Source organism: Littorina saxatilis, linkage group LG4, assembly GCF_037325665.1.
Source record: "Littorina saxatilis isolate snail1 linkage group LG4, US_GU_Lsax_2.0, whole genome shotgun sequence".
NCBI lineage: Eukaryota > Metazoa > Mollusca > Gastropoda > Littorinimorpha > Littorinidae > Littorina > Littorina saxatilis.
Window position 1 is genome coordinate 49321986 of NC_090248.1, and position 19205 is coordinate 49341190.

The following is a 19205-nucleotide window of genomic DNA, read 5'->3' on the forward strand; positions in this document are numbered from 1 at the left end:
CTAAACATAAGCAGCTTAAACTCTTTCTATCAGTTCTTCATTTAAAACTCAAAAGAAAACAAGGTAACTGAGTATTCAATATTATTTCAGACAAAGGTTCTGTAAGACAACTGTTCATTCAATATTATTTCAGACAAAGGTTCTGTAAGACAACTGTTCATTCAATATTATTTCAGACAAAGGTTCTGTAAGACAACTGTTCATTCAATATTATTTCAGACAAAGGGTCTGTAAGACAACTGTTCATTCAATATTATTTCAGACAAAGGGTCTGTAAGACAACTGTTTCACATGCCCACACTCATGACCGACATGTACCCAACCTAACACACACATTAAATTCATTCAAAAGATTTCCATGATTCATATTGATTCAAGTCAGGTATAAACAGCATTCATTTTCAAACCATCTGCAAATGTCAAGTCACTGGGAATATCACATATACATGAACTTCACTGCTGATTTTGGAAAAGTTCACAAGTCCAAGTCTCCAATATCTTATTACAACAACAAAATAAAAACATCTGTAAAACTACCTAAGAAAGAATGAGTCACTAGCTATCACACTGTAAAATCGAAAATTTTAAGAGTAAATTTTCATTTGATTAATATATACTTACCCGAATCACATAAAGCATTGACGCAGTCTGGGATGCTAAGGTCTGAAAAGGCTACCCGTCTTAAACAATTTTAAAGGGAAGCAACCCCACCACAAAAGTGTAAATGGAGCCATGGTAATGACTACAGACCCGGGGAGTTACCTCCCCTTGGTGTGTACTACGTCACTACCGCTCCTCAACACGTGGTCAAGATCATACGGCTTTAAAGAAACTAAAAAAACATAAGCGGGGTTGGTGGGAGGGCATAAACTATGTGATTCGGGTAAGTATATTAATCAAATGAAAATTTACTCTTAACATTTTCGATTAAATTACATATTCTTACTCGGAATCACACAAAGCAGATAGCTTCAACAAGGCGGTGGGAAAGAAAAATCTAACTCACTCTAAAAATCCTTGCCAGAAACTGGCCCGCTGCCAACAAGTCAGGAAGGGCACGATGGGAAAGAAAACTCTAACTCACTCTAAAACCCTTGCCAGGAACTGGCCCGCTGCCAACAAGGCAGGAAGGGACCCGAGAACCGTCCTGACTGACAGCCGCGATATCTCTCAGGCAAAAGTTGCGAAAGACAACTTCAGAGAGCCAGTAAACTGTGCCCAGCACTTCGTCCAATCTCCTGGACCGTAAAACGGCCTGGGAAGAGACCCAAGCCTTGGATAAATAAACCCGAGTCGAGGGAAAGACAAGCTGCTCCCCCCCCCCCCCTTTCTATTGGAAGGAAATGCCAATGCCCTGGAACGATCCGTGCGTAAGGTTGTCCACTCAGTGCTGAGGAGGACGAACCCTCGAGGAGACCGTAAGACAATCATGCCAAAGTATGCAAACCTTGGGATGGAGTGAAGCCCGAAAAGGCCTGTGAGATAGACGTCAGCTCAAGAGAAGAGTGACCGATCTCCACCAATGAGAGAGAGAGAGAGACACCTGAGTTCAAGGTACCAGAGTCCAACTCGATGACAAAATCTCAAAAAAGAGATGGTCGCCAGTTATCCTCTACCAGTCCATGCGAACGCAGAGAGAGGTAGTACGAGGAAGCAGCGACTTACGATTGTGCGTAAGCCACCGGAAGTGCGGAATTCACAGTGGTCGAAGCCTGGTGTGACTGGTGACCATAAACAAAATGGCTAAAAGCCAGAGTGCCCGCAGTTCAGTCTGCTTGTAGGTAATTGAATGTGAATCAAAAACCCAAAACAGAAAACAAGACTGGTAAGCATAAACCAAAAACCGTAAAGCCGACCAGCCATAAGACTCCCGAGACAAGTGTTCTCAGGGAAAAACCGGAAGTTAACTTCGCGGCCAAATCAAGAGCCTTCTTAAGTTTGGCCGAAAAACCAGAACGCGTCTGTCTATCTCTGAAAGACTGAGAGTCAGACGCGGAGATCAACGGGCAAACGCCTTATTCATAGTTGCCTGTGGTAGAAGGGTGACTGTAAAAGGAAACCCGACCCAACGGAAGTCGTCCTGACTCACCTCATGCTAGGATGAGGGTGAAGAGAGGAAGAGTCGAAATCCGAAGTCACAGGAACCGAAAATGCCATAGTCGCACCGCGACAGGCAGGAGACTATTGCACAGGCTAAGGCTGAGAGCCGTGATGCCCGTAGGACAGCCATTGTACCGAAGTACCCACAATACGCAGGTAAACGTAAGAAACGGAAGTTTCGGCTGCCAAATAAGATGCTGGGCTATAAGCCCACAGTAAAGAAACCGGAACATTAGCTAACCCTCTGCCAGAATGAGAGGACTAGCCAAAACCTGAGAGAGGTGGTAAGCCACAAAGAATGACTCCTCAAACATCCATTGCCAAAGACAATGCCCCCCCAGGAAAATCTGAATGTTACTTCCAAGGCCAACTCAAGCGCACCTTAAGTTTGGACAAAACACCAGAACGCGTCTGATCGCTAGAGAAGGACAGAGTCAGACTCGGCGAAAGACAAACAAGGACCATGGTCCAGATGCTTGTGGCAAAAAGTGAGAAACGGGGTAACCTGAAAACAGAAACACCACCCAAACGGAAATCGTCCAATCTCATCTCCTGCATAGGATGAGAATAAAGGAAAGAATTGTCGAAGTCCGAAGCCACAAGAACAGAGAAAGCAACAACCACCACCGCCGACAGGTGGAATGGCTGTTGCACCAGCCGAGGCTAAAAAACCTGGATGCCCTAAGGTCAGCCGTTGTTCCAAAAACCCTGACGTACCTATGAAACGTCGGTGAGAGAAACAACCTCTCCGGTTAAACCGGAAGTGCGACAGAAGCACCAGCCCATGGCTGAAACGACCGTTACGCTGACTGAGGACGGAAGCCAGTATACCCGAAGGCCAGCCCTAGATCCGACCAGAAGAGACCTCAGCGGGTGCTCGAGCTGATGGACCTAGTTCGCTGTGAAAATATCGGCCTGATGCATAAGAATGTGAAAATATGCACTCATCAGATCGATTGAAGTCGCCCGACCTCACCACTCCCACAATCCATTGGCTGTGTACAGAGACCATCTAATGAGAAAGTGCAGGGAGGAAACCCCCCGCCATCAACAAAGCGGAGGGGGGGGGGGGTGAGATCAGGGGCACTTCCTTGGGGGGAGAGGCTTGCTGCTAGAGCTGCCCCTCTCCCTGCCCGACACTGATCTATTTCTCGAAACTCGAGAACCAGACAGAGACTGCCTATTGGCTGCCGGTTTAGCTTGGCCAGAGGCCTGAGCATGCTTCTCCTGAGGAGGCTAGCTCTGCTTCAACCCTTGTAGAGAGAAGTCGGAGACTGCTGATCTCTATTCGACTGGATCTCCTTTCTTCTGGTATTAAACCCCAAAGTTCAAAAGGAGATCCCTCTACCCCAGGCAAAGCTCAAGTGTCTCTCTTAGTCTGCTCAGTGAACTGAGAAAGCGAGAGAAACCAAGTCCCTCCGACACATGACTGTCACTGTGTTCCATTTGAGGTACTCTCTGCTCCAGGCTGGCACCAGCTAAAAATAACCGGCAGTACCACTCTCCTCCCGCCTATTTACCCTTTCCTTCCCCATTTCCCTCCTACCCCGCCCCAGCATTGTATCCACAGTGGCGCCTGACAGACGACTCTTTCTTTGTCTGCAGCTAGCGTGGCCCAGCTCTCAGCTCTGTAAGCAGCTGCTGTGTTGATAAGGATCTGTAGCTCGCGCGCTCTAGAGAGATAGCAGAGCCTAAAAAACTGAGAACGTTTTCTGCACTGTTCAGAATGCGTGTTTTCAGCACGGCACAATATATAAGACGGCAGAAGACAACACAGTAAACAAAACATCCTAAATGTGCCACAATAAAAGAACACAAAATAATGAAAGATAAAGACCAAGGTAATCCCCAAGTACATACACATATATATATACAACACTTTACGAAATATATACAAACAGTAGAGTATATCGAAATATATACAAACAGTAGAGTATATCGTATTTACATACATATTATGCCAAGGACTACTAGTAAAAGTCATTGATGGTGCGCATGTAAAATTTGTTTTGCGTTTATATAATTATAAAATTCAAAATAGTGTAGATATAAAATTCAAAATAGTGTAGATAATGTCAGTAACATATAAGAAAGAAAAAAGATCTTACGGCAATACATGTTCATGAAAATTGTTAGCTGCATGTGAATAAAACAAAAAAGCTTACCTCACGGCCCTCCTATACAAGTCTCACAAACTTGTATATATATATAATATACCACAGGAGAAAAAAAAATAGCTCGCGCGCGCTCACCCAAATCCGCTCGAAGTGCCACATGATATTAGCCCCAGACAACACATAGGCGGATAATACATGTATGTCAATCGTATGAAACAAAACATGCCACAATTTACAAGACAGAAAAAAGGCTAAATGAGAGAATTAAAAAAGGTGTTTGCTCTTCAAGTAAATAATTATACCACACCTTACAGATCTGAAAAACACATGTATGCTACAGTTAAATAAACAGGAAACCCAACATCCGAAAGCACGGCACAATCTATAAGAGGACAGAAGACAACACAGTAAACAAAACATCATAATCAATGTGTCACAATAAAAGAACACAAAATATTGGAAAAAAAGACAAAGGTAATCCCTAAGTACACTGATATACATGTACAACACTTTACAAAATATATATACAAACAACAGAGTATATACAGTCGTATTTAAAAACATATTATAGGCATGCGTATGGTGCGCATGTGAAATTTGTTTTGCGTTTATATAATTCAAAATAGTGCAATTAATGCCTGTAATATAAAAGAAAGAAAAAACGGTCTTTCAATACATGTTCATGCAAATTGTTAGCTGCATGTGAAGAAAACAAAAAGCCTACCTGACGTCCACTCCTACGGTAATCCAATAGCAGCACACAAGTCGATTTGAAAGTTTTTCAACACAGTTTTTCACTCGTATTGTTCTCACAAACTTGTATATATACCACAGGAAACAAAACTCGTCGATCCGACGACAATTTAACGTTTGTTTCATTATCGCAATACAAAAAACAGAACAGATGAAATGCACTAGAGTCGAGTGCCTGTTCCAAACGGTGCATGCACTGATTAGGCGCGTGGATTAACGAAACAAAACTGCTCCAAACTCAAACACAAAAACAGCCTAAAAAACTTATTCTCACTCTATGACACAGTTTAGACTAAGTACTTACTGACGGCAACATCAGAAACACAGTCGGTCGTTGGTATAAACATTGAGCGTGGTTACAAAATGGTATACAATGCGCACGTTCTGATTCTTGGAAGTACAACAAAGAACGACCTGCCGGTAGATTCGATAGCAGTATTACTTCAAAATCAAACAAACCGAATCCCTTCCGGAACTCTAGTTTGCACATACACAAAGCCTGAATATCCGAGTAACAATATACACAAGATGACGGTAATCCAACGTTCAAGTCACGCAAACCAGTCCATTTCATACCAAAAAACACGTATTTTTTCACACTGGCCCACACGAGCTGTACAGTTCCAGAGTACAATGAACAAGGGCTTTGTGCGGCTGGCATTTCCCCGCGAAACTAAAGAGGTCACCGCCAGCGCAGGGTAGGCTATTTATGGCCTGCTTGCTCCAAGCTGCCTGCCGCCTGAGATAGCATACTCCGCCGCAGCAGTGAAATAGTGTGCTGTATGAGCGTATTGAAGGGAGGACAGCCTCATTTGCTCTTCGCTCACCCTAGCAAGGGCTGACCCAAAGAGTGGAGATGTCATCAGCCTCCTGATCCGCACTAAGTGTGAAAGGATTCAGTGACCCAGCGAGAGAGCGCTCTAATGATCATCTCCGAGAAAGAGGCAAGTTCCAAAAGCTGACGTCCAATTTCCTCCGACGCGACAAAGGTGTGGTATGGGAACACAACACCCAAGTGCCTCTAAACTGCTTCGCCAGCAGAGGAAGAAGTTCCTGCGTCCCCGATAAAGGCGTACGCGGAAGATCAAAGAACGACAACAAGTTCCAACCCGGCTTCGGCAAGGTGAACTTCTTAAGCAAGAAGGAACAAAAGTTGAAGCCTGTGTAGCCGAAGCCAGCCAAGGCTGAGCGTGTTCCGAAACTGAACCGTGAGGAACGAGCAGCAGAACCGGAACACTGGGGATACCACTTCCGGGAGGAGATGGTCTAGCCAAAACCTGCAAAAGGTGGTACACCACCGAAGGTGACTCTCGAACAGGAAGTAGGAAACCTCCTCCCTTCGCGGAACGTAAGTCCGACATCGACGACGGAGCAACCAAAGAGGAAGCCGCCGAAGCCGATGCACCCTCTGGGAAATATCTGGAAATAACCTGCGTCGCAGCTTCGAGAGCAGCCAAGAGCTTCGACGGAAATCCAGAACGTGTCTGATCGCTGGCTAAAGACTGAGTATCAGAATAGTCAAACTACGAACACGGACCGAAGTCACAGTTGCTGGTGGTAGACTGATGAACGGGATGACCGGAAAACCGGAAACCCGTCCACCCGGAAACCGTCCCACTGAAAGTCTAAATGCCCGTAGGCCAGCCGCTGTTCCTCACTCACCGACATCCGAGAGGAAGCGTCAGGAAGAGGAATAGTGTTTCCGGACAGAGCCGGAAATGCAACAGACGAAGCCGCACAATGCGGAAGCGAAGGTTGCGTGGACTGGGGCCGGAAGCCCGAACGCCCGTAGGCCAGTCCTCGGTCAACTCCAGTCAAGACCGCAACGTGTACTTGAAATGGAGGACCTATGCTTCCGGTAAACCGGAAGCGCAGCGCCGAAAACGGCTGCCGCCCTTGCTCTGAAACACAAATGCCCGCGACGGGACATGGGTGAGACAGAACAGAAGTGGACTGGGGCCGGAAGCCCAAACGCCCGTAGGCCAGTCCTCGGTCAACTCCGGCCAAGTACTTGTACTTGTGGCGGAGGACCTATGCTTCCGGTAAAACCGGAAGCGCAGCGCCGAAACGGCTGCCGCCCTTGCTCTGAAACACAGATGCCCGCGACGGGACAAGGGTGAGACAGAAGAGAAGTTTGCGGGTTGTGATCCTGCGCCAAGGAACTGTTTCCCAGAAGGGAGTGTCCAGTAGCTTCACGAGAGCTGCTGGACCAGTTCGACTTACCGCAGTGTCAACCACGGAGGCAGAAGACGAAGAAGCAAGGAGAACCTCCCCGGAAATCGTCGCCGGCGGAACCATCAAAGACGCCAAAGAGCGAGCGTCACCCCTGATGGGGGGAACACCGGCAAGCGACGTGGAACGCTGCATTTCTTCTCTCCCAAGCTGCGGAACTCTGGAAATAAAGAGCTAAGCAGTAAAGACACCGGAGCGCCATGCTCCGATGCCTAAAAGAGGGAAAGCAAGAAGAAAAAGAAGTCAAGAACATGCTTAACTGCCCCCCAACCACATGTTAGTTTGGGGCAGAATTAGTAACGGACATAACAGTATTACATGCTTAGTCCGAAACAACAAGTACCAACGGTCTGGTAGATCCATGACATAAGCCTTGCCTTGTTTTATCACTGTCAGCTATGCTGATCAACAAAAATGGCGGCCAAACGATAAGTTACTGGAAAATTTACAAGTCCAAAGACGGACGAAAAGTCAGCAACTACAACAACATTCCTGTCAAAATAATGACCAAAAAGGAAAGAGCTCACCAACTAACGAAGCAGAAGGCAAGTAAGACGGGTAAGTGGCCGGTGGGTGTCAAACAAACACCAAACAGCACAGCCACGAGAGAGCCAAAAAATCAACAACCTTCTCCTCAGAGCTGAAAAAGTCGTATGATCTTGACCACGTGTTGAGGAGCGGTAGTGACGTAGTACACACCAAGGGGAGGTAACTCCCCGGGTCTGTAGTCATTACCATGGCTCCATTTACACTTTTGTGGTGGGGTTGCTTCCCTTTAAAATTGTTTAAGACGGGTAGCCTTTTCAGACCTTGGCATCCCAGACTGCGTCAATGCTTTATGTGATTCGGAGTAAGAATATGTAATTTAATTGTTACTAAACACGCCACAGTTTACATGTGCAACGTCGGTTCTATAATTGTTTAGGATCATTTTGACATAGGCTCAAACATATTTTCCTTGGCCACTGCTGTGTCATTGTATAAGTCACTCTCAGCTTCACGATGAAATGTATTCAATGAAAAGACTATGGGATGAGAAGATGAGATTCTGCTGCTGTCTCTTTCACAACTTAAAGCGATCTTGTACCACAATCCGGACTTTGTCATAAATTCCAAGAAATATAGCACCGCCAACAGATATCCACATCACCCGTGGTACCACACCTGCAAATAACCTGCACAGAATAAAATATAGTTGAATGAACACTTTAAAAGATAGTGGATGCTGCATCACAATATATGTATGTCAAATGTAAAGGAAACCCCAACTGACAGAAACTAAAGTGTGCACCAACATGCTTAAATGTATGCATACATGAACACATACACACATATGCAAATTAGAAAATTAACACTATCTTACAAGTACTGTACAAAAAATCATACTTTAAACTACATGTACGCCAAACTTACCCAGATAAACCTTGCTGTGAATACACCTGTTTTACAACGTACGGTATATAACCCTCAGCAGTACTGCTGCCCCTCTGAAAAATTAAAACATTTAATTACATAATGATACTCACAAAAAAAGCAATTATATAATGAAGAAATAAAGGTAATGGAAATAAACATTCAATAATCATCATCATCTGAATCAAAAAACAAGAAAGGTAAGTTGTTGGAATGTTTGTTATTGACAAAACAATACGTTACAGCATAGATCATTTATCCTGGACCGCCAACTAGCTCTCTCTCCGCTCTTTCTCTCTATTACGAGGTAGCGTATTACGAGGTAGCGGCCTCTCGCATTTAGAAGCCTACGCTTACATGGCCTTTCAGAAATCAGGGGGATGTCATATCCGGTGTCGATTGTAAACATGGACGAAGTTGCCGAGGTAAGTTCTGAAAATGCTAAAATAAACTCAGCTAAAGTGCATATTGGAACATGTTTTTCGATGACTTTTGTTAAGTTATACAGTAGAACTCCCCCTTAGCAACCCCCTTGTTTACGACCACCCCCTTTTTACGACCGATTTTGCTACCACGGATGCATTCTACTATATAATGAACCCCCAGTGAACGACTCACCCCAAAACGCGACTTACGACCGAGCTTTTGGGGATGAATTACGACTTTCGCGCATTTGTAGTCGAGCAGACGAAAACAATACATGGCGGCTCTTGCTCCTCAAACTATCGCGAGACGAAAAAAAACCTAAATCTCGCGCACGATAGAATCCGCGGCGACTTCCTTAGGAGTCGGGAATACGAAAATCCTGTGTGTCGTCAAGGATAATGACTCGGTGTTATCTAGATGGTGAGAAGGATAGCGAAGCGAAAGTACGCAAAGAGATGAGCCTGTACGAAGACCTCAACCATCGTGGTCAAGTTTAGCGATGCAGGGCGACGAATCATTCATATGAGCGGAAAGATGATTCGGGAGAAAAGTCGTTATGCTTTCTATCGAGTTAGGACATTCGGATTTTACTGGTTGCGCCACAATGTCAAATGTGCTTCACTCAGCGGGAAGCGAGCATTACGCCATGAGTAAATTTTCTTTGAAATTTGAGTTCAAGTTGTTCTGCTGTAATGTGTTTGGGTGTGTGTGTGTGTGTGTGTGTTTTGATATGACAGTAAACTGCAAGTGTGTGTTTGTGTGTAAACACTGCAACCAAGTTCATGACCGACCGGCCAAAAACTCAAACCCCCTTTTAAGACCCCCCCCTTTTTACGACCTAATTTTCAAGGTTTTTCCAAAGTCGTAAACAGGGGGTTCTACTGTAAGACAAAATGAATGAAAACACACAAATTGGTTCTCGAGCTACAGTTGACATATCTACCTTGAAATATGACTGAATATATCAGCATCTGAAAACACAAACATTGGTTCTCGAGCTACAGTTCACATATCTACCTTAAAATATTACTACATGCTTTCTTTATTAGCTTCAGTTCATATACAAAATCAATATAACAGAAAAAGACACACCATTCTGATTGACACAAACCTAGATGTTCATTTTTACATGAAGAGATCTCATCCTACACTTTACCTCTTTTTTATTATGTGTGCGTGTGTGCAACTACATGTGTGCGTGCGTGCGTGCGTTTGTCTATGTGTGTGTGTGTGTGCATACCTCAGCCAGCATGATTCGTGTTTTGGCAACATCAAGTGGTGTTGTCACAACTGCTGAAATTCCACCTACAAGACAGAAGTAGAAAGAAATTAAAAGGAAAACCTGTAAGTCACCTCATGTATACAAATACTCTCCTCTTAGTAGAAAAGAAATCTAATCACTCTTTTCAGCCTGTTCCGTTTTCCTCTACAAATTACTCTGAAAGGAAAAATTCGGACTGAATCCACAACTAATTTAATCATGCAACCAACAACTTCATGACACGTACATCAAGAAAACCAAACCTAATGCTTAAAGCCATATGTACTCGATGACTATACATGCTAATTGCTTTACCAACAGCTGGAGACAGACTAAATTAAGTTCCCTGCAAAATATTGTGGTCTAGGACCCCTTAAATGTTGAGATATTTGAATTTTCATTTTGATCTGGATCGTCCTATTTATAGATTTGGCAACACATGTAACGTTGATGCAAGGGAGAGAACACCGCGGCTTTGTTGACATCCTCACTTTTTCAGAGGCTAGAACAAGCTGTAATGCATGTATTATGGTCCGCGCATGGTGACGTATCGTCATTATATGGTCTTATGGTGCGTTTGACATCGATTGTGGGCAAACTACACTTTGTAAACACGGGAGTGCGTTAGTATGCCTTTAACATTGCCAAGAAAGACCACACTCCTAAGCTATAAATGCATCATAATGAAGGTAAATGTACCAGTACAAAATACATATGTACAAAACCAGAATATAAAGAACACCAATAAAGGCAAAAACAGAGGTAAGATGTTATAACCTGCTAATGCTCCAGAGACGGAGGACTGCCATGCCATTACTGGTTGCTGTGTCTTTCGCTCCCATTGTTTCTGGAAATAGTAAATCCCTAAAACATACATTACCATTCTATACACACTCTGCACTTTGCTTAATACAGTGGAACCTCCCTTACAAGACATCTAAAATCTAAGGGAGTCTTAAATTGGAGGTAAATTTACAAAGGTTATGAACAGGAATTCTGAAAAAGCAAGGACATAAAAAGAAGGAGGGGGGGGGGGGGGGGTCTTGAAAGGGTGGTTCCACTGTAAAGGAAAAGAAAAAGCATACTGTTGTGAATTCAACCCATATATGCTTATACTTTAAAAATGAAATAATAGGTGCATCACTGGGTCTTCTGAAAATGAATTACAGTATGCCCAACATAACTACTATATGGAAAATAACATTGACAGTCATTACAATGTATACCAAATAATTGCAAAACAATGTACAGTAACTCATAGCACAGTATATAACTTCCTTTACTTTCCTGGGATCAAACAAACATGCAAACTCACATACATAATAATAATAATAATAAGAACATTTATATAGCGCTAAATCAAAAACTTTCGTTAAAAAGGCTTGCTCTAAGCGCTTGACATCTAAACTAAAACGTCATTCACACTCTTTACAATGATGTACAAGTATACAATGATATACATGTATATTTACCTTAAAGAATTCCCATAATGGGAACTGTATGAGTGAGAATGGGATTTCCCTGGCAAGAGTACTAGAATATCCTCGGTACAACCCTCTGAGGCCCTTGAAGACAAATGAAGTTACATAAGCGTGTGTATAGTCCATACACTCAGCATTATGTGCACATTTTGCATACTGACAACATTGCCCCAAAATCAGAAACTGCATATATATTCCCAGTCTACACTACCAGCTGCTTTAACCCCAATACCGTAGTTATACGTTTGTTTTCAATTTAAAATATACACGTATATCCCCCTGCATACAGCTACAGTCTAACCTTAAAATTATCTTCCATATATTCTTCGATTTTTGTAGATACTCTGTTGACATTGATATTTGTGTGTTTTGTTTGCATAGCTGCCAACCTTCTGAAGTCAAAATCCAGGAGCCAGGGGGTCCAGGGGGACCGTTTAGTCTTGAATATGAGCAGGGAGAAGTTGTAAAATTAGGGAGATTCCCGGAAAATCCGGGAGGATTGGCAGCTATGTGTTTGTTTTCTTTTGACACAAAGTGAAAACAACAATGAAAGCAAAGAAATCATAAAAAAAGAACAAATGTATAATCCAAACCTCTGATGCAACAGTGGTTCTAAAAACAGTCAAGGAGGAGAGATGGGGTGCTGCCTGCGCCCTCTGTTTGACCACCTCCGTAGGCACACGCAACAAACATGCGATCTGTAGAGACATTTAAAAAAAAAAAGCCACATTGATTATACAAGCTTTAGAATGATTGCTTCCAAGAAATTGTTCTCTCACACACACACATATTTTCTTCTTTGCCTGACGACGTGCAAACTTCCAGTGCATGAAATATGCTAAAATATCAATGCCTTTTTATGAACTGCAGCTCTCTTTATACAGACAAACAATCAAAAACTGAACGTTTCTCTCTGTCTCATTGTCCATCAAACACGCACGCACGCACGCACACACACACACACACACACACACACACACACACACACACACACACACACACACACACACACACACACACACACACACACACACACAGTGCATTTTTTACATTGCCCTTCCAAGCCATATCTTATTGATCCTATGTACAATTTAGCAGACATAAATGAAAAAATAATCATTAATCCATATATATATACAAGGCCATAATAAACAATGCAAGAATAAAACCACAAGCAAATTGCTCACCATTTCACCTATGGAAGCGGCAGTCATGTGGCCCACCGGGGCCCACCTGCCATTGGTGGCATTGCTAAACATACTTTTCGTTGTTTCGTATGAGCAGAAGAAGACAGCACCTGAAATCAGTTTCCTTGCGCATCAGATTACATGTATGAATAAGCAGCTGAGCAAAAAACAGATATAAATTACGAGAAAAGTGTGCTGAAGGGGCATTGCATATTCTATTAACAAATCCATGATTAGATTTAAAAGAAGCAATGCATTCATAATTTGCCTGTGACAACCAAGATAACCCACAATTGTGGCAAGAGATGTTGCCCACCGCACTGGTTAAACACAAGTCAAAAATTGTCACTTGCATCCAAACGTTTAATACAGTTACAGTAATTTCTTAATCTACTTGCATTTGGTCAAAGAAGAAAGGTTTGTTTGTTCGTTCATGGGCTGAAACTCCCACGGCTTTTACGTGTATGACCGTTTTTACCCCGCCATTTAGGCAGCCATATGCCGCTTTCGGAGGAAGCATGCTGGGTATTTTCGTGTTTCTATAACCCACCGAACTCTGACATGGATTACAGGATCTTTTTCGTGCGCACTTGGTCTTGTGCTTGCGTGTACACACGGGGGTGTTCGGACACCGAGGAGAGTCTGCACACAAAGTTGACTCTGAGAAATAAATCTCTCGCCGAACGTGGGGACGAACTCACGCTGACAGCGGCCAACTGGATACAAATCCAGCGCGCTACCGACTGAGCTACATCCCCCGCCCAAGAAGGAAGGTGATTTGCATTTTATTTTAAGTTAGAAATTGTCACTTGTGTCTAAACATGTACTGCAGTCACAGTAATTTCTCAGTCTACTTGTATTTGGTCAAAGAAGAAAGGTGACTTTCTTTTTTTTTTTATCTCTCACTCAGATGGAAATGGATATTGTTCCAATAAAAATTAATTCACAACAAGTGCTAATCAATTTACAGCAACGAAAAAGAAGTTCTCAGGCATACCTGGCGGTCAGGGATGCCTCTCACGAACTTCACAATATTCAGTCCAAACCGCATATAAATCAATCAATCAATCAATATGAGGCTTACATCGCGCGTATTCCGTGGTACAGTTCTAAGCGCAGAGATTTTTAATTTTTAAAATTTTTTTTTATTTTATGCAATTTATATCGTGCACATATTCAAGGCGCAGGGATTTATTTATGCCATGTGAGATGGAATTTTTTTACACAATACATCACGTATTCACATCGGCCAGCAGATCGCAGCCATTTCGGCGCATATCCTACTTTTCACGGCCTATTATTCCAAGTCATACGGGTATTTTGGTGACAATAAGTGATAAATAAAGACAAACAAAGGAAACAGACAGCCTCAATCAACTTACCACAGGGGGCAGAGCCTAGTGCTGCTGACAAAAGACCAGAATAGACTCCACGAAACCCTCCTGCTGCCCAAAACCCTTGCTGACTCTGCAAGCGAGTCTTGACGGTATCCAAAGGAAAGAGTGCAATATCTACTGATGTCCCTGCAAGGCCACCTGCCTGCACATCAAAGGTATTCATTTCAATTTTGTGAACTTGTTCTGCGAGTCAAGGGAGAAAAGCTGAGAAAAAAATAGAAACACGTCCGTAGACCAGATCAAGCTCTAATGAATGTACTCATGCACACATAAACACACACACACAAACAAACACACACACATATGCAGGCACATTTATAATGGAAGCGGTTTTACCAGGAGTGCAACGCGAATGTCTGTTGTCTGCTTCAGTTGTGTCTCACATTCCAGAATGTCTTCCATTTTAAAAACCTGCTGCACTGATTCCTGTGGATTAAAATAACAAAACAATAAGTCGCGTGAAGCAAATTTAATACATTTAGTCAATCTGTCAAACTCACAGAATGAAACAGAATGCACTGCGACATTTGATGATAATAGCGTTGCCGACTAACGGACTACTTGCTTGAAGTGACAAAGCCAGTGTAGTGCAGTAGCGTATCACAGGAAAGCGTGTTTTTCTCTATTCTTTTTAACTTTGTGAGCTTTTTTCTTTTATCTAAACATAAGATACCTTTATCATTTTATGTTTTTGGAATCAGAAAATGATAAAGAATAAGATTAAATCAGTTTTGGATCGATTACTAGTCTTTATGTGAATTAGAAATTTTCAGATTTCTTATGACCAGACTCATTTATTAACTTTTGAGCTTCCCAGCTGAAATGCAATCCTATATATGGATATATGTACATATATATCTGGGGATATAATTTGTAGGAACTCTCATGTAAAGTTTCATGAAGATCGGTCCAGTAGTTTTCTCTGAATCGCTCTATACACATACACATAGACAAACACACTTACATCATCACCCTCGTCTCTGTTCCCCGTCTATGTTAAAACATTAAGTCAAAACTTGACTGAATGTAAAAAGTAGTCAAGCTAAAGTGACTGGAAACATTTCACCACAAAATTAATTCTTCACTAATATAAGTAAAAAGCTCAAAGTATCTCCACTGTCAACTGTTTCTTGTTTTAAGTCCCCCCCATAATAAATAAATATATAATAATATAAATAAATACATAAAATCAACATCAACTCTTGTAGCTGTCCTGATTTAGTGTTGGGGTCTCTTGTCCCTCTGCCACAGCACAACATTAAGGATACAGAGTCGAAATCGCGCACAATAACATACTTGCAGATGTCAGAAGGAAGGGCAGAAAACAACACCCAAGTGCTTAGTTGCGCTTGTATCTGATAAATTCTTTCAGACGCGTTTTTCTCTGCACACACACACACAAATATGTATTCACATTCGCACATGGAGAACAAAACTAACCTTGACCTTGGTGTGCAGACGACAGAAGAAGCCGGAAGTAACAGCGAAGTTGATACAGATCGCAAAGTACAGGAGCACCGCGACATTTTCTTTGCAACACTGATATCATAACATCCAGATACAATCGATCATTTTTGCATCGGAAACATTTCAAATAAAAGACATAAGAAGGCTCTAAAACAGCGCTTTTATACAATCATAAACCATACTTTATAATATTTTAATTTACCCTAGTGTTTCCGTAGACGAGGTGGCCGAGTGGTTAAGGCGATGGACTGCTAATCCATTGGGCTCTGCCCGCGTGGGTTCGAATCCCATCCTCGTCGATCTTTTTGTTTTTAGGCAGCATTGCTCCCATCTCTCTTCTCTTTTATTTCTTCTTCATTTTTTATCAAACGTTTTCATTATTTTATTTCCAAAACGCTGGATTTTACCAGCCATCTTAGAAAACAATCATGGCTACATACTAATTATTCTCAACACAAAGAATCAAGGAACCATTCCTGGTTGACTAGCACTCCACAGATTTAGAGAGAGAGAGAGAGTGTGTGTGTGTGTGTGTATGTGCCAGTGTGTGTGTGTGTGTGTGTGTGCAGTGATCCCGGCGGCGTGTTATGTGCCAAAATATTACCTAAAAGACAAGTAAAATACATTCCCGGCTCACAGCCCTTATGGGAGAAATGTTTTATTGCTATGAAACTGGTTTATTTTCATAGTACAGTTGAACCTGTCTAAAGAGACCACCCAAGGGACGATTAGAAATACATGTACTTGGGAATTCCATTTGAACATTAACACTGATATTTTAGTGCATAATTTATATCTACTACTAGATGAATACCCGCTTCGCCGGGTAGCCGGCTTCGCCGGAAAGAAGTAGAGCCGAATACCCGGCTTTGCCGGGTACCCGGCTTCGCCGGATGAGTGGCGCACCGTACACCGGCTTCGCCGGGTGAGGGGCGCACCGTACGCGATTGACGCCACACGAAGGAAGGGAGATAAACGCGCAAAACACTGGAGAAGATAAGGAGCGTTGTGGACAGTGACCTTCTAAAAATAGTAACGGGAATATGGATTGAGCGTTGTGGACAGTGACCTTCTAAAAATAGTAACGGGAATATGGATTGACGCCACACGAAGGAAGGGAGATAAACGCAAAACACTGGAGAAGATAATGAAGAGTTACTGGGAATGGATCTGGGAAGATGAACAGAAAAACCAAAATCGGTTCAGCGCTGCGCGCTGAGAGCACGTGTTGAAAATTCTCATCGACCAGGTTGTGTCCGGGGTCTACCTGAATATGCCCACTCAGTGAAGCAGATCCATCGAGAACTTTGGCCGTGCATCGCGAACACACACACACACACAGACACACAGACAGACACAAGTCGTATATATACATATATATACACTAGATGATTACCGGCTTCGCCGGGTACCGGCTTCGCCGGGAAGAAGTAGAGCCGAATACCAGGCGCAAAACACTGGAGACCTTCTAAAAATAGTAACGTGCAGTGACCTTCTAAAAATAGTAACCTAGTAACGGGAATATGGATTGACGCCACACGGAGGAAGGGAGATAATCGCGGCTGAAAACACTGGAGAAGATATTAGGAAGAGTTACTGGTAGTGGATCCCGACAACAACAACAACAACAACAAATCGGTTCAGCGCGCACAGCGCTGCGCACTGAGAGCACGTGTTGAAATATCTCATCGATGAGGTTGTGTCCGGGGTGTAGCTGAATACGGTGTCCAAATTTGAAAAAGATCCACCGAGAACTTTGGCCGTGCATCGCGAACAGACAGACAGACAGACAGACAGACAGACACTAGTCGTATATATATATACTAGAATGAATACCCGCTTCGCCGGGTAGCCGGCTTCGCCGGGAAGAAGTACTTAGAGCCGTACGCGGGTCCGAACTATGGACCCGCCAAGCTTAGGTCCCTCCCAGATTCGTGGAATGGGAACAGCACGAAAATGATTCAGTGGCCATAATGCCATTCCTGACCATATCGAGTCCCATCCTTGTCGACGAATGTAACCGTGTTAATCACCTTTGGAGGCGAACTCCACTCAAACAGGACTGAGCAAGTTATGGCTTCTCAAAGGAAGGCCAGTACATAAAATTACACAAAAGCCGCCAGACCACATCACAAACAGAACTGAAGAATGCACAGGTGTTGCTTACATAGAGACACACACACTCACACACACACACACACACACAAACACAGAGAAGCCGTATCTATAGAGAGATAGATGACAGTGTATTTTTCGCGTGGCTATAAATTGATTCGACCTTTGCACTTTTACAGTGAGGATAATTTACGGGTCCAATTTACGTTCTGTACACTGCGTTGACCTTCTAAAAATAGGTAACAGTAACAGAACGCCGGGAATATCCGAAGACGCTCAGCGCAGTGGACAGCGCAGTGTAGTAACTTACAACTGAACGGGAAAGCCACACGAAGGAAGGGAGATAAACGCCAAACACTGGAGAAGATAAGGAAGAGTTACTTATAATGGTGAAATGAACACAAAAACGAAAATGAGTTCAGCGCTGCGCGCTGAGAGCACGTGTTGAAATATCTCATCGATGATATTGTGTCCGGGGTGTAGCTGAATACGGTGTCCAAATTTGAAAAAGATCCACCGAGAACTTTGGCGTTGTGATGTGGTGTAGCGGCTATGGTGTGTCGGTATGGGGGCCCGGGTAAGCTGAGGTGGAACCAAAATAGCTGAGGTGGAACCAAAATCGGTTCCGCGCTGCGCGCTGAGAGCACGTGTTGAAATATCGACCAGGTTGTGTCGTGTCCCGGGTCTACCTGAATATGCCCACCAAATTTGAAGCAGATCCATCGAGAACTTTGGCCGTGCATCGCGCACAGATACACAGACAGATACACAGACACACAGACACACAGACTCTAGTCGTATATATATATAGATATATATAGATATATATATAGATATATATATATATATATATATATTATTTGATAACTTTCATAACTACAGGATTATTTTATGAGCCGAGGGGACCTTTTTCTTTGCAGCATACTTCTTACCTCTATTTTTATTCCATCAATCTCTTATGAAATGCAGAACAGTATTACAATCTTTTCGCTTTCGCTTCCCAGAAAGTAAATTAAAAAAATCCTCAAATATGATTTTTTTTTTTTTAAGTCCAAAAGAGAAATGTGAAGGAATTTATTATCTGTATACTGACACCTGAAGGAAGCAATCTCAGATAAAAGACTGCAATACATGCAACATGCAAATGGCATCAAAGAAAACTATAGTTTCTTCTTCTTCTTCTGCGTTCGTGGGCTGAAACTCCCACGTACACTCGTGTTTTTACACGAGTGCAATTTTACGTGTATGACCGTTTT

At 42.9% G+C, this 19205-nt stretch overlaps 1 protein-coding gene and 1 non-coding gene across 2 annotated transcripts; one reads left to right on the forward strand and one right to left on the reverse strand.

Annotated features, from left to right (window-relative positions):
- Positions 1-348: 348 nt before the first annotated feature.
- On the reverse strand, positions 349-14790 carry LOC138964976 (mitochondrial S-adenosylmethionine carrier protein-like). Its single transcript, XM_070337081.1, has 9 exons — positions 14704-14790; positions 14353-14509; positions 12971-13080; positions 12377-12481; positions 11775-11867; positions 11080-11149; positions 10282-10346; positions 8616-8689; positions 349-8377 (listed from the first exon to the last, which is right to left on the reverse strand). Exons 1-9 carry the CDS (start codon positions 14767-14769, stop codon positions 8266-8268), a joined length of 852 nt encoding a protein of 283 aa, XP_070193182.1. The 5' UTR covers positions 14770-14790; the 3' UTR covers positions 349-8265.
- Positions 14791-16051: 1261 nt separating this feature from the next.
- On the forward strand, positions 16052-16133 carry Trnas-gcu (transfer RNA serine (anticodon GCU)). Its single transcript has one exon. It is a non-coding gene; the product is annotated as a tRNA-Ser (tRNA).
- The last annotated feature ends 3072 nt before the right edge of the window (positions 16134-19205 follow it).